Source organism: Pholis gunnellus (genome assembly GCF_910591455.1).
Source record: "Pholis gunnellus genome assembly, chromosome: 21".
Classification (NCBI taxonomy): Eukaryota; Metazoa; Chordata; class Actinopteri; order Perciformes; family Pholidae; genus Pholis; species Pholis gunnellus.
In genome coordinates this window covers 6,365,961-6,391,845 of record NC_136548.1, presented here as the reverse complement: position 1 = coordinate 6,391,845, position 25,885 = coordinate 6,365,961, and the positions used below count along the sequence as shown (strand labels likewise).

The 25,885-nt window shown below is 44.8% G+C and overlaps 1 protein-coding gene across 10 annotated transcripts in view; it reads left to right on the top strand.

Annotated features, from left to right (window-relative positions):
- Positions 1–25,118, top strand: part of mrtfab (myocardin related transcription factor Ab) — a 37,990-nt gene extending 12,872 nt beyond the window's left edge. For 5 of the 10 annotated variants that reach the window (XM_079182701.1, XM_079182703.1, XM_079182709.1 and 2 more), the window contains 17 exons: positions 11,111–11,176; positions 15,273–15,328; positions 15,969–16,044; positions 16,422–16,577; positions 17,192–17,346; positions 17,505–17,663; positions 17,842–17,910; positions 18,379–18,563; positions 18,842–19,013; positions 19,150–19,530; positions 19,678–20,670; positions 20,829–21,035; positions 21,131–21,211; positions 21,684–21,824; positions 21,966–22,058; positions 23,462–23,525; positions 23,614–25,118. In XM_079182701.1, coding sequence (XP_079038827.1) covers positions 11,111–11,176; positions 15,273–15,328; positions 15,969–16,044; positions 16,422–16,577; positions 17,192–17,346; positions 17,505–17,663; positions 17,842–17,910; positions 18,379–18,563; positions 18,842–19,013; positions 19,150–19,530; positions 19,678–20,670; positions 20,829–21,035; positions 21,131–21,211; positions 21,684–21,824; positions 21,966–22,058; positions 23,462–23,525; positions 23,614–24,191 — 3,632 coding nt within the window. In that variant the 3' untranslated portion in view covers positions 24,192–25,118. The remainder of the gene's footprint in view (positions 1–11,110; positions 11,177–15,272; positions 15,329–15,968; positions 16,045–16,421; positions 16,578–17,191; positions 17,347–17,504; positions 17,664–17,841; positions 17,911–18,378; positions 18,564–18,841; positions 19,014–19,149; positions 19,531–19,677; positions 20,671–20,828; positions 21,036–21,130; positions 21,212–21,683; positions 21,825–21,965; positions 22,059–23,461; positions 23,526–23,613) is intronic. The other 5 variants (XM_079182702.1, XM_079182705.1, XM_079182704.1 and 2 more) reach the window with 5 other exon arrangements.
- The last annotated feature ends 767 nt before the right edge of the window (positions 25,119–25,885 follow it).

The following is a 25,885-nucleotide window of genomic DNA, read 5'->3' as shown; positions in this document are numbered from 1 at the left end:
CTCCTCTCCCCCCCCCCCCCCTCTCCTTGCTTTCTGGTTTACTAGGAAGGTTTATGTTACCAGATGCTAACAGCTGCCAGCTGGTCTATGCCTCTCCTTTCATTCTCTCTCCTTCAACAGTGTACAATTAGGCCATAGTTGGACTACTTTTAAATGACGAGGTGTGACACGGTGACGGGTGCTACTGCAGCGCGGTCAATGGCCGCTCAACAAAGAACCTTTGACCACGTAGAGGTCTTTACTCACAACATTTAGCAGTATTCATGTGGCTTTCATTTCCCACAGTGCTCTGGGTGTTGTTTCCTGTTGTGCAGAAGGCTCCGTTGTTATTGGTGTGCTTGTTTCAAGCTTCTTGAAGCCTCACGATCCCTGTGATTTTCCCTCTTTAGTACATCAAATGAAAGCGACAACTCCATCTGCTTGGTCCAACACTTCACTGCAGTTAGATGGTGCATAAATTGGGTGAAATATTGAAATCCAAGGTACCGCAGTGTTTCCCTTGCACTGGAGCTGGATTCACGGGAATCGCATATGCAAAAAAACATATTTTTAGGCTTCAAGTAATGCGTTTGTGTCTGATAAGCCAGAGCACGGACCAACCGGCGTCCTGTGAGGAGCTGCCGGCAGCTACAGTGGGGACGACACGAAGAGGCGACTGTTGGTTCAAAACAACATGGCGACTCCTGAGGAGGTTGGGGGAGATGCTGCAATAGCATCAGTTACATCACAACTGGAGCGCATTGTCGTGAAAGAAGAGCAAAGTACGTTATTGAAGGCTTTTCTCTGTGAAGAAGATGTTTTCGCTCTTCTGCCGACTGGCTTCGGTAAGAGTTTTATTGACAGATGGTTCATCCAATCGCCTTCCAAGTATATTTTTGATATTGTGGTAGTAGAAGATAACATGATTCCTCTTGAAAACATAAGTGTGGCTTTGGGTCAGCGAGGGATTATACATCTGATACCCCAGAAGGACTTGTACAATTGCTTCATCTGCAACCACATGCAGAGTTTAGAACTCTTCCTGTACAATCACAGAGCACGGTGCAGTAAGTGATTAAGTGCTAGCTTGCTATAGCACCGTTATGTTATGTACATCAGTTTTTTTGTTTTTTTCCCCAGGTTCATTTTCTTTCCCTATGATTACACACATGGCTACCAGTCTCCTTGGTGTGAGCCCCTTGCTTCACATATTATAAACTACATTCCTCAGGCTATGTCTCTGCGCACTTCAGTGGATCAACACTGAGAAATCACAGGCCTGATGTCAGTGTTGAGTCACAGCCAAATGCAAACATTGCCGGTAAATTCCACAGAAGGCTGGAGGGGGAGACCGGGAAGTAAAGGGAGAAAAACACCTTGTTGTTTACCCTGCTGGATTGTTAATGGCTGATCTGATCTGTGGTAGACTGGCACCTCACCCAGTTGGTTTCTCAGCAGTTCACGTTTTGTTTGGTTAGTCTGTTTGACACGTGCTTTGTCCGTCTTACTTAAGGGTCATCAGTTCAAAACCCACGACATCCTGGGAAAAAACATAAGTGGGGAGTATTGCTGGGCGTGTTGCCAATATGTAACCCAAGTTAAGTTTCTGTACAGATAACAAAACAATACCTTTCCTGGCTCCTTAGTTTGGGTTATATCAAATTTCCTGAACAGAATATGCGGAAATAAGGGTTAGAATAAGTTAGAATAAGTGGAAAACTTTGTGTAGCATCAAATTAAAAGTTTCCTCTTTTAGATGAGGAAATATCTGGTTAAAGAACAAGTGTGCCAAAGAACCTTGGATACACTTTTCATTACAAATGCTACTGACAGATTTTGGTCAGTACTGACCAAAAGTGAATATGTAATGTTTTCCCTTTCGTTTAAAGCTGATGTCATGGTACACAAACTCTCTTTAGACCTTTGGGTTAGACCACCGGCATATTGTGAAAGAGATGCTGTTTTCCAAAGTACTTTCATTTATTGACCCTGCTAATGTTCTAGACTGTCAAGTGCAAATATATGTGCCCAGGACTAATCAGTGGTAAACCTTCCTTTTAGCAAGCAATCACAATATCTGCTTTGTAAGATCCGGTTTTGATCGTTAGACACAAGTTTGTTGGCCAGTAAATATAACGAATAAAACAAATGGTGCTACGACACCAGTGCCATTCTGCTGAAATGGAAGTAGATTTACTTTTAACTGGGTAGTGACATCAAAAAGCATTTTTTAAATGTTCTATTATCTAATTTAAGTAAGTGGAAGTATGACAAATGCCACAGAGGTAGAAAGAGATATTTAATCGCAAACATTCTCAGCTATGACTGGACGAGGAGGTCTGAGGGCAGCCAGGAGCCCAGCATGGATCTGGATAGTGTTTATAGAGCATGTTGTTAAGTTCAAGTGGCAATTATGGATGGAAACAGTTCCTGAAATGTTCCTCATGTGTGGTTCACCTGAAACAAGCTTGCCTGGTCTTGTTTTTTAGTGATGACTAGGGGAGGTTTGTGGAAACTAATTGTTGTGGGAAGGGTCATGGAATGTGGTGGGGTAATTGTTTTGGGCAGGTCCTGGCGTAGGACACGCTGTGCCAAAGAGGGTCATGATGTTCCGCCACAAGGGTAGAAAATAGAAAACATTTAGGCTGCAGTCACCTTTTCCCATTTTTGAAGATACAAAAAGCAACTTGAAGGTCATATTTTGATTGGCTATTTAATTTTGCAGCTAATGTTTGGGAGCAAGTAGTGGACAAAAAAGTGAGGATACCCTGTGCACGGTTAAACTTGGCATCAAGTCCGACATTCCCAGTCAACCCTTGTCTTTTCATTATCTCCTAAATTATTACATACTGCAGTATGTTCTGATTGGAGAGACACAGTACACAGCCAGTGCTGAAACATTCAGACCAACACTCTGTGGCGGTTGCTTGTATGTTACTCTGCCGTCTTGATTTTCATCTGTGACTATTGTAAAATCTCAATACCAAAAACCAGCATGATTAGATGTCATTTTACAAGAAGACCACCAATGTTTTAGATGTTTATGCCCCCGGGGATCCAGGTTACAATGACCGACTGGGAGCTGTGGGGGAGTTTTCCGTTCATTTACACATCCACAGGAAGTCTTTGAGTCACTATTTCTGCAAGACATTCAAACAGTAATTATATCCTGCCTGAAGTGTTTTCTTTTTGTTTCATTACCAGAAATGTTTTTCAGACCCAGATAAAGATGTCCAAGGCCAAATAGCCTCACTGGAATGTTCCCAGAGCCAGAACCATGACAGCTAATTTCTCTTGCTGAACGTTAACGTCACCGCCCAGTGTAATGGTCCGGACCAGAATACTTAACACAAATAGCACGCTGAAAAAACATCACATAGTAGTAGTACATTTTCAAATTGGCAGACCTCCAGGCAATCAGGCAGTCCTACAAGTTAGAACTATCATTGCGAGCTTGTTTCCAAGTGTTAGCATTTAGCTCAAAGCCCAGCTGTGCCTATGTGCCGTCTCACAGAGCCGCTAGCACGACTGTAGGCTCTAATAGTTCCAGTTACTTAGTCCTCCATTCACACAAAGTACTGATTTCAGTGTGGTCAAGTCATGGGAAAGAACATAACTGTACTTCCCACACACTATGACCAAAACTCCCCTGCAAACTGCTGCTTCACTCTTTTGGTCAAGGTTACAATTATCAAGGAACACACAATGTACATGTTCCTGTTGAGCTGTAAATTGTTGTCCTCTCATGATGTTTGTATTGCCACGGGAATCAGGACCCCCGTGTGTTTTTGTTATGTAGAAAACACAGATTGAATCACAAAATCAGAGTTGAAAAATTGCTCGATTGCAAGTGTGACTGGATTTAAAGCCATGAGGATGAAAACAAATAGACATGTTTGACATGTCGTGTGTCAGTTGATGATATGTGCATGTGTGTTGCTGGGATTGGCTCAACCCACGCGGCGACATCCTAATCCCTGTATGTGCATTGTCATCTCTGTGTTTCCTGCCCAGACTGTGAATCATAACAGCAGGTGGACTTTAATCACACGCTCATAACAGACAGTTATTGCAGATAGCAGTCACTGTTTGTTCAAGGTGTCGTCTGTGTTTTCAGGTGCACTGCGGTCAGGTGTGTGTGTGTGTGTGTGTGTGGGTGTGTGTGTGGGTGTTCTGTACTGGTCAGCCACGATGTCGCATAGTGTGCTGAGGTTTCACATTCGATATTCATACCCAGGCCTTTTGTTTTATTAATAGGTTGACTCCTCTCTGTGCTGTATGTATCGCGAAATGAAAGGTAGGAAAGCAATGTATCCTTTTGTGTCACGCCTCATAAAACATTGATTCAGTCCGGGGCAATGCGGCTTAAAAGTTTGCGCGCGCGTGTGTGTATTTGAAGGCAGTGATATGTGTGTATGTGTACCTCAAAGTAACCTTACCCTGCGAGTGCACAGGTGATACCAAGCTGAATATAGCCCCCTTATGGCCAGCTGGCCTTGCTATTTAAAACAGAGCGGGGGGAGGGGGAGGGGGTGCGACCAGGGACGTGGGACAGGATTAGGATGCTTTAGCTTTGATTCCCCGGTCGCACCGGTCCAATAGGAATCTCATTCCTGCTCAAAAAAATGTGTCGTAGTGTCCCAGTCTGAATGAGACACCTTTCCTCAAGGGCAGACTGTTGAAATAAAATATTTCGAAATTGCAGTGGTGGTTGGGTATCACTCAATCACTGTGTGTGTGTGTGTGTGTGTGTGTGTGTGTGTGTGTGTGTGTTATCCCAGTATCAGATTTACCCAAGTATCTCTGACAAAGGTCGATTATGTTGGATGAGGTCATCCCTGAAAACAGTTATTGCTGTTTCCACTCAGCCAACATGAGCTCTTCATAGATTTAATGAGTCACCATCTTTGAGAGCAAGCCTGTGTCGTCTAGAAAGTGATCGGAACGGATTCTTTCCTTCGTAGTGCTGTGATTGTTCCCTATGCTGTGTTTGTGTGTATGAGGAGTTTGCATGTGGCAGCCCCCCCCAGTCTGTAACAGTGAATGAATGGCAACAGCTGAGCAGGAGAACTTTATCGGCAGCACTCCCTGCTCGTGTGTGTGTGTGTGTGTGTGTGTGTGTGTGTGTGTGTGAGAGAGAGAGAGAATCAAGAGGAGCTGCAACCAGAGCAGTCTCTCTGCCGCGCTCACTGCCGTCCTCTCGTCCTCCGCCACTGGCCTCTTTTCAGTTCCCTCGTCTCTGCTCCCTTATTGTTTTTTTTTTCATCCACGACTCGCCCAGAGGATTTCTTTCCCCGTCTCTCTGGGAAACCTTTCGCAGAGCAGGGCTGTCGTGACTCGTCGGCTCCCACTGCAAGGGAAGGAGAGAGCAGGAGGAAGAAGAGAGAGAGAGAGAGTCTGAGACGGACCAATCGATTCCTCTGATACTGAAGAGCGAGGCGTTTGGAGAAAAGAGGAGAGGCGGCAGCAGCATTTTTCCTTCACGTTTTGGTTCAAGAGGAGATTTTCTTTGGCGTGTATGGGGGTCATCCGACGCATTTGATTTCCGTCCTTCCTTTGGAAGGAGAGGACAGCTGTTGCAGTTAGGACACATCAAGGACTCTTCTTTCCTCCTCTCTTCAGCCAAAGCAGCCAACATTTAGGAGGAGGACCGCTTTTATAGGAGAAGTTCAATGTTTACAAAATAATTTATCTCCATTCTGAATGACAATGCTGGACACCAACCACTGCCTGTCCTTTGAGCCCTCCCCCCCGGGCTCTCCTCCAATGGGAGAAGACATGGAGAAGGCAGGACTGACGATGGACCACGACAGACTTGTCTATCACAGCCTGAAAGAAGGTGTGCGATCCGGACCTGCACATAGTCAGTAGAGACGATTCCATTTGTGTTTTATGTGCTTCATTCAACAGGTTCATATCAGGACTTTATGGCTTCACATGAATAGTTTATGGGGCTTTTCTAAAGTTAAGCAACTTGGTTAACTGCCCCGTGTAGGAAGGAAGGAAGTAGAAGTGGTTAAGTGTTCTCTCTGATGAACCTGTTCAATAGACTGACAGACTTCACCACTATGTTAAATTTAGGAAGTGTGTAAATGACTGAGCCTGTTTACTTCAGTCTTAAAGGTGCAATGTGGATTTTAATGTTTATTCCCCAAAGCTCATTGTGTGCATCCTTGAGACCTAAAGAACCTGTTGAATGTATCTCCTTCCTCCCTAAAACATTTGCTAAACCTTTTTTAGTTTTTATTTTGAAACCTCCATCGTGCGCCCATTTCACATGCCGGCAGTCGTCTTCTTTAATTCCTCTGCTGGCTCGCTGATGCATTTCTTGGCACATTACGGCCACGTGTAGATCAGTGGAAGAGTGTGAGACTGTAGGAGGGATCGTATATGTGGCTTCACCAAACAAAAACAGGGACCCGCTCACATAAACATTGCTTTAAGTTATGACCCAACTAGCTACTAATATTTCATACTTGTGAACTATAATTTTCAGCAGAATTGGAAGTTGCTGCTGTTATTTTTTTTTTCATTTTTCGTAGTAGTTGTGTATTTTAGGCTGTGTCAAATGTGATGGTATGGCACTCACCGCCTCTGTGCATGTGGTTTGGAAATATCTCAAATAAAAATCGAGAGGAGAACAAATACGGTCCGAGGGGAGAGACAAACATTTTTCCATTGAAAGGAAAACTCGAGACAGCCAACAGTGAAATAATATCTAATACAGCCTAATTTGGAATTGTTTGCAGTCGGTGCAGCAGTAAAATAAACTTCAGTTTGTTTATAGCCAACATAACAAGCACGGTTCAGAGTCATAGATGACTGACTACAGCTGAAACTAAACATTCCTATGAGGCTCAAGTGATTGAAGAGAAAAGTGAGGCGAAAGAATTCAAAAGCATCTACACGTAGCACCGTACAGCACCGTAGAACCAGCTGACGTGTTGCAGTGTCACTGCAGACATGACACTACAGCCGTCGGTTATTATTCCAGCTGCTTTAGCTAACCGCTAACCTTTGCTAAATCCTTCAAAGGAGCCACGCATCATGTCTAGCGAAAGTGTGAGTGACAGAAACTGCATAAAGCTAACTCTTAAGATAAGTAATGTCAGTAATATTCACCGCGGCCCCTCTGGCCACTGCGAAGGCAGTGGGAGTGATTCCAAGGTGCGAATGGCCTTGAACTTGTATTGTTCCTGCCCTCTAGCCTCTTTCCGTTCTCACTGATGTGTGAAACATTTGCTGTGGTGAGCCACTGCATTCAACAGATGCGGTCACGCTGCAACGGTGCGAACGATGAGCTCACGCAGAAGATCGTTAACAGGCTTTCCAACGCCAATGCCAAGCGTGAAGTTTGGCTCAGAGTGTCGTCGCGACTCGTGTTCGTTAGCTGGGTGTGTGGTAGTGTGGATCATGTGCGTTTCCACCCTCGTGCCCACCGTTTCACCCAGTGTGGGCACGGAGCGTTCCACCGTTCTGCTGGTCTTTGGGCACAGTGACGAACTCGGGACAGATCTAGTGACGAATGAGCACAGCAGGATTGGCCCAGTTGGCCACCAAGAACTTGGCTCTACCTCGATGACCTCTTCCCTCGCTGACGCCTCTCTAACCTTAAACAACCCCGTGGATCCCTCTTTGCCCGCTACCTGTACATTATCAAGTGTCTCATTCCAAAGTGGACGGTCATGCATGTGATCTCTGTGTCGCTGTATGCACACAGAACTCCTTAACTTCCATGTCTTAATACTGTAGGTCTGCAAACTACAGGAAATCTGACTTTATTGTTTCACTATTCAAACAACTACCGTGCAACTTTTTGCTGTGTAGTGCGTCATAGTTTGTATCAAAGATATGCTGGTTATAGTTTACACTTTGCTTGCTTTTTTTCTTTTTTGGTTACATAAGAAAAGGGCTTTCTACCATTGTTTCCTCTGCTTCATTTAAGAACTGTAAATGCTGTCCGTCTCTTCCTCTCTCTGAGTGCAGAGGCCAGTTCTGGCTGTGGCTTAGCATCTCGATAAAGCTGCCCTGCCTTTTCATCCTTTTCTTAAGTTAACAAAAATGGCCCCCAAACCTGATTTTGAGATGAAGGCATTGTCTCATTTAATCATCATTTTTTTTTTTCAATCACCAATTCATTGACAATTTAGGAACTGGAAACCAGATTACTGTGAGAAAAGTTAAAGCAAGAGATCATGTCAGATAACGTGTTTAAATGCACTGCAATAACCTGGTGACATTAAAGCAGAAGTCTTAACTGTGTTGTTAACCAGGTTTCTCTAAATTCTTAGATACTTGAGTCATTGCTGCACTATCATATGATTTGGTTTCCTCACATCAGCCTACATTTTTATCACCACCGCAGCATTTCACGCTTTTGCACCTTCGTTAGAACGTACGAGGTGTCACTGTGAGACTTCTGCACATTTTTCAAACCACTATGAAAATGATGGCTGATATCTATTTTTTTCTATGTACAAACTGTCTCTACCTAACAATTCATTCGGTCGATAAACTGCTGACATAAGCCATTATCTCCTGCCAGAGGAGAGGGATACAGGGAGGAGGGAGTGCAGCAGAGAATAAATAAGTTAACTGGAGTGTCCTGCGACCGTCTGTGTGAGAGAATACAAGACGAGGAGCATGTGAGGCTGGGATAGAGGGAAAGTGTAAGATTCTCATTCCCAGAATAAACCTCCTTCCCTGGAAGTGCCAAGTGGCTTCGGCATCCTACCCTGCACTCTGCCATGTGTGTCCCTGTGCGTCTGTTTTGTGTGCGAGTGCGGTTTCAGGCAACACGTGAGGCTCCTAATCGTTTGCCCGTGTGTTTGGCGCTGTGTGGGGGGGGAAAAATGACCTCTTAGCTGTCGACATATACGTGAACTGTGTTTAGCTCTCTGTGTTTAAACCTCTGACATGTTATTGCTTTCGGAGGGGAGTCTCTAGTCGCTCACGATGCGATGTCGAGCATGCACTCTTGTAAGTATAACAGAGGCAAAGCGTGACATTCAGTCGCACACACTCTGACGTTAATTCATGGAACTTGCGTAGCGTTTCTGTCCAGGCCTGGAATGTTTGTCATAACAGAGGGCTAACTCAGCAGCAGCTATGCAGGACGGCTAGCTGGTCAGCTAGCCTGCGAGCATGAATGATGTCACTTTGTTGGGAAGGAACAGGTGCTGCTTGTGTAGCAGACACAACCCCACCGGTGTGTTACCCTTCATACGCACATAGCCCTTCACCAGGGACAGCTGGGACACATAAAACAGGAGCCTCATCTGACTCAAGCTAAGCTGAATGTCTGTGTCGGGGGGGGGGGGGGGACTAGTATTTGGAATAATAACAACAATCTCATTCCATCCTCTGATTCTACGACGCACCGTAAACTTAAAACCAATATGAACAGTAAGTGTGTCGCACACTTATTTCAAAGACACACAGTGGAAGTATAGTGCGCTATCGGTTACTTATCGCCCTCAGGACAAACATCCGACCACCAGCGAGTGTCGGCAGTGACCCTGTAGCTGTTCTCTGCATTCTTGTCGTGGTCGGTGATGTGTTTGTAGTTGGTTGGTGTTCTGTGTGACTGACTGGAGGGTCACTTCCCTAAATTCTTGCTGTGTTGTAGTGAAACTGTCAGTTGCAGCTGTCCATATACAATTGGTGTTTTTTTTTTAAATGAATATATTTATTGGCATTTTGTTACTAGAAATGCATCACGTCACCCTCATCCCACCCCTTCTCCCTCTGTCCGTGATCCAAAAATATAATAGATGTTACATAATACAATTATCAGATTTGTTTTAGTAAACCAGGTCAATAGATATCCTCAAAAATACAAAACAAACTGCTTATGATGATTGTAATTAAAAATGGTAAGAAGAAGAGAGAAAACAACATTTTTCTCTTGGTGCTGTTAATCTGTTGGAATACCAAGAATACACAGTTTTGGACATTGTGGTAGTTTGGCTGCAGTTATTTGTGATAGAGTGCATTTTTCCAAAATTCTTGAAACGGAAAAATGGACTCTATCAACATTATCAAGCCTATTATCAACTCTATCAAGCCTCTATCAACATTGCATTTCACACGTTGTTCTGGATTGTTGGCATAAAAAGGAAACATTGGTACACATTCTCCATTTGTGTCGCCGGACTCTAAATCTGGCCTTAATACGTTGAGCCTGGGCTTCACGGCTATATTCACATTCTTCTTTTGTTATCTCTGTTTCCCAAAGAAAAACTCTACCGAGCAGGTTGTCCTCTCTCTGAGGACTCCTTTCATTTAGTCATAGATTAAAGACACTTGACCACTTTTTCCAACATGGACGGTGGTGGATATAGAAGTGAGTGATTTTGTGGTGTATAACTTTGAAGCTGCAGATACCTAATACACTAATTTGTTTCCTTGAGGCTAGAATGAGCTTTCAAACGTATAATACATTTCGCTTTAAAAGGTACCGAGATGAGAACGACGGGGCTACACAATGCACAACAACTGAAACTTTGTGTTCCCAGAAGGTCAAACATGGTCCGACTTCTTTTGTCCGCCGCCGTGTTCCTTAAAACAAGCGTGTTATGTAACAAGCGCTTCCTGTTTTTGGTGCGATCATATTTGTTTCTCTACTCTGATGGAGGCTGGTCTTGTTTCAGTCTTCAGTCTAACGGTTCCTTTTCTGGTTTCTCTCAACTTCTTTGCTTTTCTTGCAGTTTATCTTTTACAAACACTTCTAATAATAGATTTCTTCATTTTCATCAGCGCACACAGAAATAATTTTTTTTTTTTTTGAAAAGTCAAGAAACAGGAAGTGTCTAGAAAGCTGCTCACGCCCTACTTGTACCCGCCTCCAAGCTTTAAAAAAAAAAAGCATGAAAGAAGGGGGAAATGAGAGGATGAATGTGGTGTCAGAGAGCGCAGGTCCTCTTAACGGCAGTCCAAATGCGTTTAGGTTCCCGTACATGATTATGTATGTGAACGTAGCAGATGGACTGCTGATCAGTGGCCAATGAGAGACGATAAGGAAGCTTCAACAGCTCAGACCTCCATCGCTGCAGGTTCTTCTTCTCGCCGGCCGACACTGACTCTTCTCTTCTCCTCTCTCTGCCCCCTCACCTCTCCTGTCTCCATGCAGTCCTCCAGCTCAAACTCCAGCAGAGACGTACAAGAGAGGAACTGGTCAGCCAAGGGATCATGCCACGTAAGTCTCAGCTCCCAAGTTCAAATGTACTGTTTTCTGCAAATGTCCATTTTGTATGCTCAAAGTTGCTAGTTCCATGCTAACATATAGATTCATACGGTATCGTGTTACGTCTACAGTCATCTGCAGGGATGCACATGCTCTATACGCACCACAGAAAAACCTCCAACTGAAAAAACTCCCCTAAAGCTTTAGTGTTGTAGTGTGTAGTGCAGCAACGTAGTTGCTGTGTTTAGTGTTTTATTATGATGCTTGATAGAAACTTGGTCGATTGCTTTGCAAGCTAAATGTGCTACCTGATTATCCTCGATCGGCTAGGCCGGATATGTTTGAATTGTGTCTTTTCTTTGTGTCTTGACATCAACGTCTCTTCAGTCAACACTATATTATGAAGGTTGAGATGTTGCATCCAGGTTTTTGCTGTCTGCCCTTATTCACAGGTGTTAATGGTACAAGTGTGCGCATTCTGCATGTGCCACATTTGTTGGTGTCTTTGCACCACTTTGTGTTATCAAATGGAGCAGCTTCCTCTTCTCTCTCCACTTCCTGTTTCAGTGTTCCGCACATTGCAATAGGCAGAGATACTTTTTTTTGTATTTTCATCTGTTTCTGTGTAGAACGTAGTTATGAGCAGTAAGTACCAGGCTTTTCTTTTTTTTTTCTTTTTTCAAAAATACATTTAATAAGCAAGCAACACACTTAGCATTCATCTTCACGCAGTATATATTAGGTAAGTCTACAGTAGAAAAAGGTCTCCAAAGGAAAGCAGGAAACCTGACGAGGTGACTGTTAGGCCCAGTTCAGATAGAGAAACTTAAGGTGCACTCAATATTCAAGGTGAGTCTCAAGAGGAGAAGATGAAGAGGTTATTTGCAAATATCCAAAAATGAAAAAAGTCGGTGTGAAAACTATTTATTTTCTGGATCCCGTGTCACTCGTTGTGACCGGTGGAGAAACCAAAAAGTGCTGCACGTCCTCAAAAGTTAGACGTTTGTCAGCTGTTGTATTTCAGCTGTTGTATTAGTGGTAATATAACCCTGGACTAATTAGTCGGCGTATCAGTCTACTAACAATGCACTTAAAATAGCTAACCTGGCTCAGCTTGCATTTAATAGCATGGGTTGGGCATGAAAGAACGTAGCAGAGTGGACACAGGTACTTGTTTGAGTGGCCAGCATGGAGTCTCACACGCAACCTTTTAGCATTTACAGTAAATTTCTGTTTCCTGCTTATGCAACAGGCCTTAAAATTTGACCCGACAAAGGATTTGTTACACGGAACCATCTTAGAAGCCGTCATTGTAAACCTTTTTTTGAAAAGGGCAGGCACTTTCAAATAATACCTGGCAGGTGATTGGATGAACCATCTGTCAATCAAACTCTCACTGAAGCCAGAGAGACGAGCAAAAAACATAGTTTTTCCTCAAAAATAAGCTTTCAGCGTCGTTCTTTGCGCTTCTTAAAATACGTTTCAGTTGTCATGTAACTGATGCTATTGAGCTGCTACGCTAACCTCTCCAGCTGTCACTATTGTTGGCTGTTCAGCTGTCATGTATGATATGCTGACGACTGTGGTGCCCCGCTGTAGAGGAGACGGAGAGTGCCGGGAACTGACAAAGGGTCAGTGTTGCCGAACTTGAATCCTCACACTGGTTTTGCAAATGTAGGTGGTGTGAATGAGTAACTTTCCACCCTCCCTCCCCTCAGTAAACCGCTGCTGGGTGTTCTTGAGCAAGGCACTTGAACTCCTACTTGCTGCAGTGATGCTCCGAATTTGCTGTTGTTGCACTGTGTTAATATGTGAAGCAGGGCGTTACAAGAGATTGTGCTGGATTAGGAGAGGTTAAATGGATATACTCATGTTACTCATGTTCTTCACATGATGTAGTAATTCAACAACAAACCGGAGTATGTCTGAGGTTCTGGTTTAGAAATTTGACCATTTGAAAGTTGACCTTTTCTTCTTTAACACCCGAGATATGTTGTAGAGATTGCGGGGTCTGAGTCTCGGTCGTGTTCCCGTTAATGAAGACTGATTTGACAAAGCTCCGTCTTTGTCAAAGGATTTCAGTTCCACTTTGCACGTTAAGGTCATTTTCTGTATGACATTGTGCATTAAGAGCAGCATCTCGTAATGAGCGTTGTTGAATCAATAGTTCATTTTGAGAAACGTGTCCAGTTACCGGTCCTGCTCTACGGGTCGAGTCTCTGTTCTGTTGTCTTTGACTCTATTGCTTCTTCAGTGTTTCAGCCATAGCCAAATACACAAGACAGATGGTGTGTTTTAATGTTGTTTCTGTGAATTTGCAAGTATAAAATAGTTTATGATTGGGCAGTCATGAAGGCCAGCTGTTCAGACATTCAATTACATTTCATTCTCGCTGCTGAAACAGAATAAAGTGTGAATTAGAGCTCCGTTATGAGAGGGATTCATTCTGTCAGTTCAGTCGTGGGGGAAACTCTACGGCTCGTTGCTGCCCAAGATTTCTGTTTTTAAATGTCACATTTTCCATTGTCAGCTACAAGGTGACTGAAGGCCAATATGAGTCTGATTTATGGACAAACGTCTTTCAGTCAACCTCTTGTTTCATGAGCAAGCATTGTGTTGACCTTCAGCAGCCGGTATAGTTACAGGATCAGCTGAAGAGTTTGTCTGCTGTTTTGTTGTGATCTTAACCGTTGGTTATGTCACAACTGGGTATAAAGGTCTTCATCAAACATCAGGAGTTGTGACATGAGCGATGCCTCCCGCCCAGTCATGTGTGGCACACGTACAATTGACGCCCCACTGTAGCCAGAATGTCCACACTCCATTGGCAGGCAATTTCACCAGCTCTTGACCAATCCGATGAATGCTGTGTTGCATCACAGCAACTGCCATTGACCTCCCAATATCCTTCCCCAAATACAGTTGGCATCTTTGTTTTTTGCCTGTTTGGATGCTCTTGCTGTGCAAGTCTTACTTGTTAAAATCCTTCGTTGAGTTTGGCGAGTTATGATATTAAATTAGAAACTAATTATAACTAATAATTGGAAAAAAATGACTTGCTCACATTGATGTGAAACTTTAGATATTTTAAGTTTGGGATTTTTTTGTTTAGCAGGCATAGTTTTTTATCCTCCAACGGTAATACTCTCTTTCTTTTAAAGCTGTAACTGTGTGGCTAATAATGCATCAATACATGTTTCCACTCACACACACACGCCACAGACACCCACACTCCCACCTGCAGACAGTCATGGCTGAGTGCAGTGATGAATGTAGATTTCTTTTATGTGCAGCAGTCTATCCATCACTCCGCACTCTCCTTGCTCCTTTTTTTAACGATCCACTCCAGACTACCCGTCATCAACAATTTATGTCCCTCAAACTCGCAGCTCCTGTCCATCTCTCAGACGGTTGACCTTTTTATAGAGTTTTAGAAGCCGGTTATCTACAAATCTCAAAATGCACCATGAAAGTCGGCGCACATCAGTACCGTTTTCTGTTTTAAGACGGTCGTAAAACCATCGTGACGCAGGTCTTTTTTTTGCTGATTTATGAAAGTATGTAAGAGTTTAATCAGAAGATATGCACGAGTATTTGGCACACAAAAGGTTTTGCTAGCCTGATAAGGTTATGTGTGTTGGAGGCTTGAGATTCGCCCAAACATCAAATCGTGCCTCTTTCCATGTGAAAACTTCTTTTCTCCGTTCAAACTAAAAGAACGAATACATGGAAAAACTGTATGGACTAAGGTCACCAACTGGCCCCCTCCGAGAAGGCAGTATGGTTACATTTAGGCTTGTGAAATTGATTGCAGGTACAATTTTCTGTGATTACTCGGGTGGCATTTACTGCAGATAATTGTGCTTCAGTCCTGCACACAGTGGCAGTGGCCCATCAGCCTACTGAGCTGTCATCAGTGCGTGTGGTTAGAATAGCTCTCCTAACCTTCGTGTCCTGCAGCCACTTCTGCTTTGAGTCGGTCTTCCTCTGTGGCTGTATCTGTTCTCATATTGTCACTTGCTGAAAGGAGCAAACACGTCTATCCTCAGATTCCCTGTGAGCTGCATTCATCTCCCCTTCATCTCTCTCTCTCTCTCTCTCCATGCAGCACTGAAGAGCCCAGCAGCCTTTCACGAGCAGCGGAGGAGTCTGGAGCGAGCAAGGGTGAGCGTCTCAAGTACCGTGAGCTTTCTCAGTGGACTCGCTTTTGTTGAAGCTTTGCGAGGCAAAACCTTCACGGTATCTGTAAACGGCATAAATGGCAAATCAATAGTGGTCATTGAATTCTACCGTCATTGTCGACACTTGGAAAAACTTTAGGTAGCATACAAAAAGTAGTACGGTAGCTTTCTTTAGGTAAAGAGCGGCACAAACCAGCTGCTCGGCATTAATAGCATGTTTGTTTGTTTTATAACCCAAGGTCAGATCTATCTCCATCTGCCATCTGGAGATGCAAAGTTGACTTTTGTGGTTGCGTTTAGTCGTAGCGTAGTGAGTATTAGCAACGAGAACCATCTTTGTTGAACAAACGGAAACTAAACTAAATGCAGAAACATCACCCACAAAGAAAGAAATAAGAGTGATGTCACAGTATTGGCCGTGTAAGAGGAAATAATGTATCCGCATATCAGCAGCAGTTTATTGCAGCGTTCATTCAGGTCTTGTGGCGTTCCAGCTATGTGTTGCTTCTCTCCGGTCCTCGCTCTTCTTCGTCTTCCACCGCTCTCTTTCGCTGTCGCTCATCCTTTTTGGTTGTGATCCTCCGTCTTACGTCTGCCACCCGCCCACATTGTGTGTTCCCCAGACCGAGGACTATCTGAAGAGAAAGATCCGGAGTCGTCCCGAGCGCTCTGAGCTGGTCAGGATGCACATTCTGGAGGGTGAGTTTTTATGTAGATCTTAGAAGAATTCTCTTAGTGATTTCAAAAGTGTAGAATGGAAGGTTTAAGTCTGGGGAGGGGGAGGGGGAGGGGACATGAAACTGTATGAAAAAGGAAGCATACTGTAAACAAAACGGAACCAATTCCATGCGATACGGTTCATTTATAGTTCCAATTTTATTTTAGGTATTTTTTAGAATTTGACAAAAATATAACTTCCTGTCTTCATAGATCTGTTCAAAAATATGTAAAGGCTCAAAATGCCCTGTATGCCTCTTGTGTTTACATAGCATGTTACCTGGTAGTACCTTGCCGATCGAAATGAATCACTCTATGAATAAATTTGCACGCATATTGTTCTGCTGTGTGCTCCACAGAGACGTCGGCAGAGCCGTCCCTGCAGGCCAAGCAGCTGCAGCTGAAGCGAGCGCGGCTGGCCGACGACCTCAACGACAAGCTCTCCCACAGACCAGGACCCATCGAACTGGTTCACAAGAACATCCTGTCTGTCGACTGCCCCAACTCACCGCTGGGTAACTACACACACACACACGCGCGTCTCCAAAAAAATGCACCCATTTAATTCAGTCGTTCATTCAGTCACTCGTCGCTTCATTAACACAGAATATAGTCCCACAGATAAACACATGGACACTTAGGAACAGTCAATAACCATACAGACAGTATAAACACATTCAATGCATCCACATTACAGAAACAACCTGCTACAGATCTGAATCTGAACAATCAATGGCAACATGTTCACCTCTATTATTGAGTTGCCGTTTTACCGCTCACTTGCACCACCTCTAAAAGCTTACGTTGCCTCTGAACACACCTTCAGCTGTGTAATAACAACATCCAGGTATCTACACACCCTTATATATGCAATACAGTGTTTTAAGGGTGATGTACAAACACACACACACACACACACTTCTTTGTAACTACAGGTGGCATCATCCTACTGGATGTGGTACCATTCAGGTACAGATATTACACAATAACTTGTGTTTGGACATAGTCCTGTTTTGAAACGTGCGCTATAGAGTGTTGTATAACTTCTCTAAAATGAGTCATCGCTGCTCAGCAGTCTGATGAACAGCGATGACTGTTCGATGACTGAATATTTTGTTCTCCGTCACAGATTCTCAGAAGGGAGAGAGCTCGTCTTTAGACGAAGACAGCAGCGATGCTCTGTCGCCAGACCAGCTGACCAATCACGACTCTCCCCCGAGTGCCGCCCCTCAGCTGTCCCCTTCTGACGTGCTCACCCAGAACGGGGACATGTCCCCCACACAGGTACCGCTGCAGGACGTCATGTCAATCAAATCAAGAGAATCAAAAGCTGATCGCTCGAACGTCAGAGAATTTCACTTTGATGAACTTGCCATAGTCGGTCATTAAACAAAGTTATGATAAACTTCATCGCTATATTAACCAGAGTAATATCTCCTCAGTTCATCACACAGTGCCCTCCTCCTCCTCCTCCTCCACCTCCTCCACCACCTCCTCCCCAGGTGAATGGGTCCGACTTCTCCCCATTCCCAAGAGTGAAAAATGGAACGATGGTGATCCTAGCAAGCTCCCGCCCCTCTACTGGACATGTCAAGGTGCGGGTAATGCTGATTATTTTTTTCTCTCTTCCCATCAAGTATTTCCCTGTTTCAAGTTCAACATCCTGCCAATGTTAATCTCTATTTGTGGAGCAGCTATAACTGGCTAACTCTCCCTGATCTCTTCATTTTCTTTACTTCCTCCTCCCCCGACCCCATTTCTCACGCTTTGTGTCAGCAGTCTCAGACTAAGACGAGTTCAGACCGTCCCTCACAGAGACCTAAGAAACCAAAGGACAGCAAACCCAAGGTCAGCAAGCCCTTTGTTTCGTTTTCATGTGAAGTGATGCAGGCCTTACGGGTTTGATCGAGGGCAAAAGATTGTGTTTGTCAGATTTAACCGAGGCGTTTATCACTCATCTAGTCCACCAAGGGGCTCTCCCTGTGGGTTTGTTGTCAGTTCTCTCAGAGGAGAGATCCAGGGCTTCTCGCTCGGCTCAACGTTTTGACATTTAACAACCATAAGAGGAGAAATCCATCGTAGTAGAGCATCCGCTATATCCTCAATACACCAGAATGCAGACTTTGTTTTATACCTGTTGATTGTTTTATTCAGAGATTTCAAAATGTTTTATGAATGTCAGCAGTCAGTGAATAATTTAGACCGAGACGAAGCAGGACGAGTGTCACACACTGATGATATCTAATAGTTTTAAGTATGAAGTAAAAGCATGAAAGAGTTGCGTTGCCTCTGAACCCTTTCGTCTCCTCGGTGTAGGTGAAGAAGCTGAAGTACCACCAGTACATCCCTCCAGACCAGAAGGCAGATAAAGAGCGTCCGCCCCAGATGGACTCATCCTATGCGAAGCTCCTCCACCAGCAACAACTTTTCCTGCAGCTGCAGATCCTCAACCAGCAACAGCAGCACTATAACTACCACACCATCCTGCCCGCCCCTCCCAAGTGAGTGTCAAGCATGACGGTGCGGCGTGGAAGTGAGGATGACTGACTGCAGGGGGTTTTATTCAAAGAGTCATCTAGTTTGCCACCCTCCTTTTTTTCCTTTCTCAAATTAAAGCAGCAAACCTGGTAGTTCACTTTACAGCACAGCTGGCAGGCAGGTTTCATTATTACTGTCTGTCTGCTGCTGGTGTTTCTGAGTGACACCATAGAGCCTGGAACTTTAAAGTTCAAGAAGAACAAGCGAAATTCATGCGTTAACGTTTTCTGCCTCCTCTCAGGCCACCAACCGAGCAGCATCCTACAACCAACTCTGGCCCGTCTCCCTCCCGAAGTGTTCCCACGACGACCTCCCCCAACTCCTCCAATCAGAGCGGGACTGCCCGTCAGAGCCAAACTGCATTGGGAGGAGCCAGACCAAGCACTCTGCCCCCCAACCTGGACGAGTTCAAAGTAAGTTAAACACACAGCGTGACCCAGCTCAGAAATGATGCTCCACTGGTCTCTTACGTATGAGTTGTTCTGTCGTCTTTCCCTCTTGAGTCAAAGCCGACTAAGTGAGGTACTGGTCTGCTTTCTCATCCTCCAGGTTGCCGAGTTAAAACAGGAACTGAAATTGCGTGGTCTGACCGTCTCGGGCACCAAGAACGATCTTATCGAGAGGCTCCGCAACTACCAGGAGCAAAATGGTGGCACCACAGCGGTTTCCAAAAATGGTAACCCGCAGGGCGCCATCTCAGCTGCTGGCCACATCACATCCTCTCCGACCACCACCACCCCTGACCACCAATTGGGAGAGGGTGGGTTTAAGTTAGATTTGTCATCGTTGCCTCAGGTGATTCCGGGGCGGGTCATGCGATTCGGCAGCACCAGCTCCAGCCCTCCGATGTCACCTACTCCCTCCGAGAGGTCGTTGGCCGGGATGAGTCCAGATGAGACGAGCTGTAATGGAGACATGTTTGGAGAGATGGTGAGCTCTAGATGTAAAGCACGTAGCCTGATTGTTGGTTGACATTATGTTAAATGACTATCTTTTTGTTAAGAAAACTGGCAAATATTTGAACGTCTTCCTTGAAACGTTTCCCTAACATTCTCTTCTCGTTTCGTCGTCCTTCAGGTGAGCTCTCCCCTGACCCAGCTCACCCTGCACCATTCTCCTCAGCACCCATCGAACATCTCTCCGCTCTCCAAGGTGAAAGAGGAGATGCAGAGCTCATGCAGCCTCTCCAGGCCTTCGTCCGCCTCATGTCAGCCTCCAGAGCCCCTGTCTGGAGTAGCCATGGACACGTCCTGTTTGGACAAGGACCAGATGCTCCATGAGAAGGACAAACAGATCGAGGAGCTGACCAGGATGCTGAGGCAGAAGCAGAGGCTGGTGGAGACCCTCAGGTGCCAGCTGGAGCAGGGCAAGGTGACGGGCGGAATAGTGTTGAAGAGGGAAGAAAGTGAGAAGAGCAGAACTTCAGAGGTTAAACCTCAAACTTTGATAAAAGCCTCCGCCATTCAGCCCCCCATTTTCCCCAACGGCATCGTGGTGACGGTGAAGAAGGAGGTGGAGCCTGAGGAGGGAATGGAGGGAGTAACGGAGGCGCTCCAGGCAAAGAAAGCAGCCCAGCCGATGCAGTGCTCCCAGGAGACTCTACTCAGGCTGCAGCAGATTCACCGGCTGCAGATCCAACAAGCCGAGCATCAGAAACAGACGCTGCAGCTCAAACAGCAGCAGAGCCAGGAGCAACTGCAGAAAGTGGCGGAGGCTATGTCGAACCCCCAGAAACTACAGCAGCAGAAGAAAGAAGCCCAAATCCTGCTCCAGCAGCAGCAGCAGCAGCTGCAGCAACTTATCATACAGCAAACCCAACAGAAACAGCTCCAGGCACAGCAGAAGTTAGCACAGCAGAAACTCAGCCAACAGAGGCTGGTGCAGCAGAACCTGCTCAAACAAACTCAAGGGCCAGTTCAACAAAGCCATCAGAAGAACCAGGTTCAGCTGAAGCCAGTTCAGGTGCAGATCCAGAGGCCTGCACTGAGCCAAACCCAGCAGAGGAAGCAGCTGAGGGCTCAGCAGCGGCAGCAGGAGAGACAACAAACGGCAGCTGTCACCACCCAACAGGTAACGTCCAAGCAGCTCTATGGAACGAAAACACTAACATCATCAACCCTTTAAGGTGGTAGCTAATATGTGGACGTATTCATTTGTGTGAAATGTATTAAAGTTTTAAATAGAAAGAAAACCCAGCTGTGAACACACTGTTTGGTTTCCATTTCCAGGTGACCCCAGTCTTCATCAACCAGCAGAACGGCACTCAGATCCAAACTCAGGCTCTTTCGTTAGACCTCCTCAAGGCAAATGGCACACCGACACTGGTCACAGACGGCAACGGCAACCACTACCTGATTGCTCTCACCAGTCACACCACAGACGGACAGAACGGAGTGTCCTCGTTGGCCAAAGCCAACGGACGCATCACGCTGCAGGTACGGTGAATCGGCTATTCGTTGGTGGACTGCACAGGGTTACTAATCTGTGACGTAATATTTATCTGCGACTTTCTCTTCTCGTCTTCTTTTAGAGGTTGCAGTCAACTCCAAGTAAACTCCCCAGCACTGACAACCAATCAAAGGAGCCACCAGAGGCCGAGCCAATCAAAAAGGTTACAATATAGACTCATTATTAATAATTATTTATCTCATTTATATTTATTTGTATAGAGAAAAGACATTTATTTTTTACATTTTTTTCTTCTTCTCTCGCTTTTACTTGATTTTTTTTTTTTTTAATGCCTCCTCTGCAAAGTGCTTTGTACTTAGTATACACAGATATATATACAGATATAATATACATTGATGAATTAATTCAAAGTTTGAGAACTGGTTATTACAAATGCCATTCATAACTGAGCAAAAAAATGCAGGCAGCTGTTATTGTATCTCATACTGTAGTGAAGCAGTAACATCTTCCTGCCACAAGGTGTCACCGCTAACACAGTTTAAAATCATCGCAATCAAAATATGAACCAGAAGTCTGTTACTCAGACTACACGAGCCAATCACAACGTAGTCTTCAACATATTGGTTTCTTCTGTTGTGCGTACTAAATACGTCGACGTCCCTCTCTCCGCTCAGGGACAGAAGGCCGGGCTGCACCTGGACACCGATGGCGTACCTCAACCCAGCCTGTCGGTCACTGCTCCGCCCAGTCTGCAGCCGTTCTTTGACGACATGTCAGACAGTGAAAGCCAAAGCAACCTAATCTCATCACTTAAGGTAACGCAACCCACTCGTTCGCTCCCAGAGTTCCCGTCGTCACGTCCTCTCTTCTGATCGGGCGCGTTGGGAGCTTCGTTAACCTTTTCTCCTTGTTTCTTCCCTTTTTTTTCTTTTCTTTTCATCACTTCATCCTTGCAGAGAGAGGAGGTGTGTCCGCCTTATGACCGGCACACACTGTTCACCCCTCCCTCTCCCAAACCCAACACCTCCCTTCCTACTCAACGCTCCAAAGTATGTCTTCCAGCACGTCTTTCTTTCCATCTGTCTTTTAGTGCTTTTCTGTCTCCGTCTGTCCCTCCGTTTCCCATCTCTCAGCTTCTCACACTGAGCTGTGTGCTCGTGTTACTGAACTGAGGGCAGTTTGAGGTTTTTGGGCTGAGGGTTGGGACCGGTGTTTGGTGGGATTCACTGTGTGATTGTGCTCGACTGTGAATAGGTTTTCCATTCGTGTCTGACTTAAAGGAAAGTCCTCTGATGTTTAGGGTTTTACAGGAATGGATTTTCTTCTTACCAAAAGCATTATGGGAAATGGTAGTATTTAGATGCGGGACAAAAGGTGACTGGTGGTCAGTGAAGGGTTTCAAGTAATGAGAAAGTGAGAATCATACTTGTTGCTCAAACCACAACACATTGTATTCTGGCCTGTCGAGACGTCATAAAGCATGTCTCTTTGCTGTAGATCCTGTTTTCCTTTCATTTGCATACAGGCTATATATCGACATAAAACCACACAGCAGAAGTGAAACAGATGTGTTATTTTTAACCTTTTAGGTCAGTGGTTCCCAAACTGGGTTTTACCAGATTGAATACAATGTCGTTCACTGTGTATTAACTTTAGTACATTTTATCACAGTTAAAAAAGGTGACATTTACATACATTTCTATAAGTCTATTTCTTTAGCCAACAAATGTATTTAATATTTAAGAGACAGACGCTGTGACTACACGTAGCATTAGCAGCATGTTAGCAGAGCAGCAGCTCTAACCCTACATCCACACTACTTTTCTATTTTAAAACACATGTTTTGCTACTTAGCATCCACACTGATCCAGAGGTTTAGAGCAGCAAAACTGAGGAGTTTTCCAGAAGAAAACAAACTCGTTTCAACGTGGATAACGGATTAAAGGCGTTAATGGCCTTGTTGTCTCTGCTAGCAGCTGTTATGCAGTTAAATTTAGCATTTTCTAATGCTACTGCTGCCTACATGCAGAGGAAGCAGCTGTTATTGGAGCGATTAGCGGCGTTATCAGCCCTACGGAGCAGACGTCTAAAGTCACGGTTAGCGGCTTTGAGGAGGAAGATGCACAAAACGGAGGGCTTTCCTTTTCTTATTAATGCTTATTTTGTTTTGCACAACCATTGTTAAGTCCACACAGAAACTGTAAACGGACAAAAGTATAAATGCTCTCTAGTACAACATGGACTTCAGCCACCAGCACAGCTACTAGTGTGAAAACGAACAACGAAACCGAGAGGAAACGAGTGAGACGTGTGTTTTAAAAAGAAAACAACATGAACAGAAAACTAACCAAGTGTGTGTTTTAGTGCATGTTTGTCTATTGTGGAAAAGCCAGTGGTGCTGTGTTTACATGTGTGATTGGTGGCTGACTGAAAAAATAATCGTCTCTGTTAGCAGGAGAACGGAGTCAACAGTCAGCAGATGGACGACCTGTTTGACATCCTGCTCAAGAGCGGAGGTAAGAAACTCTATTACGAACATTAATGAGAGAAATGTCTGTTTCCTCTTTTACTAATGACATTTTTTTCTTCTTCTCTGTCCTTCAGAAATCCCCGGCTTCAAGGCCAACCCGGACCCTTCCCTCGCCCCACTCCACTCTGACCCACCCTCCCCATCCTCTCCCCCATCTCCCCTCCACCTCTCCCCGCCCACCCCTACAGACCCTCTCATCTCCCCCCCGCCGTCTGTGGGAGAGCCCTGCACGGGCAGCGGACGCCTGGAGGACTTCCTGGAGAGCACCACGGGCGCCCCGCTGCTGGGCGTGGAGCCCGGCGGCGGCCTGACGCTGATCGACGACCTTCACAGCCAAATGCTGAGCACGCCCAGCATCCTGGACCACTCTTCCTCCCCCATGGACACGTCCGACCTCGGCTTCTCCCCCCACTCCACAGGGCTGGACTTTGGCGACCCCACCCTGGACAGCATGGACTGGCTGGATATTTCCATGGTGGGGAGTGCCAGCGGTGGGAGCGGGGGCAGCGGAGGGGGAGGAGGAGGGGGAGCTGGCGACGGAGACGGGGGAACGAGCCTGGCCCCGCTGGTGCCGCACACTCCGCCGAGCGTCTTCTCGACCGATTTTCTGGACAGCACGGACCTGCAGCTGCACTGGGAGTCGTGTCTGTAGCCCCGCACTGCCCCCTGGACACGCACCCGCTCACACTGTGCACAGGCGCCGTCTTTATTTCACGAACGTGTAGAAATCTTTTCTATGCGGGGGGGGGGGGGGGGGGGGGGGGGGTCACTGCCACATGCAAACACACACTTTTACACAGTTTGCCCTGTCTTACACTGGCTGTTACTGTATGCAGGATGAGGCGAAATAAGAGAGAAACATAGAAGTTGAACTTGGTAGAACTGAAGTGGACTTTTTGAAATGTAATTCTATGGGGATCCGTACAGCAGACTGTTCACATCCAAGCTGATAAAATCCCATTTCCTGTGTCCCGACCTGCATTGTTACCAGATTAAAGAGACCTAGCTGGACACTGCAGGTCTCTGTAATGCAACATGTCAACCCTTGGAAATGGTTTGACCGAGTAGAGCCGAGGAGGGGCCGACGTTTACCCGGCCTCCTCCACAGTGTCAGTGCCTCCTAAACTTTGCACTTATGCTGAATCTGATTGGTTTAAAGGGGGGGGGTGTTCAGGTCAACAGCCGAATCATAATGCTGTCTGAGGCTGAAGCCACCATGTGTTATGTTAATCAGCTGAGGCGACCTGAAACCCATCCTCACTTGTCAAAAAGCACAACCGTCATGGATAGTTGGCAGTTGCTTTTGAAATGAACCATATCAGTGGCAACAGTTTGAATTGAAGCCTCATAGGAGGCTGTGTATTATTGGTAACATTATGGTAGACCACTATGTAATGCTGTATATGGGGTGTATATTATCGATCGTCCATATGACTATTTTTCTTTGCTGGTTGCTTTAAGAGTCGAGCTAGCCAGCTGGGGAACATAGGGTGAGGCAGGGCTTCCAAAAACACTTGGACCTCGTCATTTTTTTAAAGAAAGAAAAGTTTAAAAAAATAAATATATTATAAAATCACAATGGATGTCTCTGTTTTTCTTTTACGTTTTCACAACGGATGAAGAAATAGAAAACAAAGTGTCTCATATGAGTAAAAAGCCAATTAGTTCACAAAGAACTAGATCTGAGCTTTATTCATTACTTCCTGGTATCTTCAGTGACCTGCTCACTTTATGTTGAGTAATCCTTGTGACCACAAGAGAGAGCCAAAGAATCCGGCTGTTTTACAAGCCATCTGGATACCAGCAAGTTGGATGGTTAATTTTTTTTTTTTAATTTTTAATTATGCTCATAAACAATGCAAATACAAATTTGAAAACACTTTTTTCAAACAGATAGGCAGATAATTAACAGTTGACATAAGTTAATTTACTCTTTTGTATGCATTATGTTTTCAGGTTGTCTGTGAACACAATATCAGAAACACATTGAAGGAATTTGAAATTAAGAACAAACGTCCAACTTAATTACACAATCATTAGATTTTGGTAGTATTATGTCAAAAGTTAACTATACTGTGACTTTTTTTTTTTTTAAAGTCACAGTATAGTATGTGGAAAAAAGTAATTAAAACGTCATAGTATAGAATGTCAAAAAGGTACTTTAAATAGTAATAGTATGTGTTTAAAAATTCATATGAAAGTCAAATGTCAAAGAAAAGTCTTAAAAATGTCATTGAGCATGTTGAAAGAAGTCAGCATAGTATTTTGATAAAAGTCATGAAATCATAGTCCAGGATGTCGAAAAGAAAAAGTCATAAAATAGTCTTTTGAATGAAGTCATAAAAA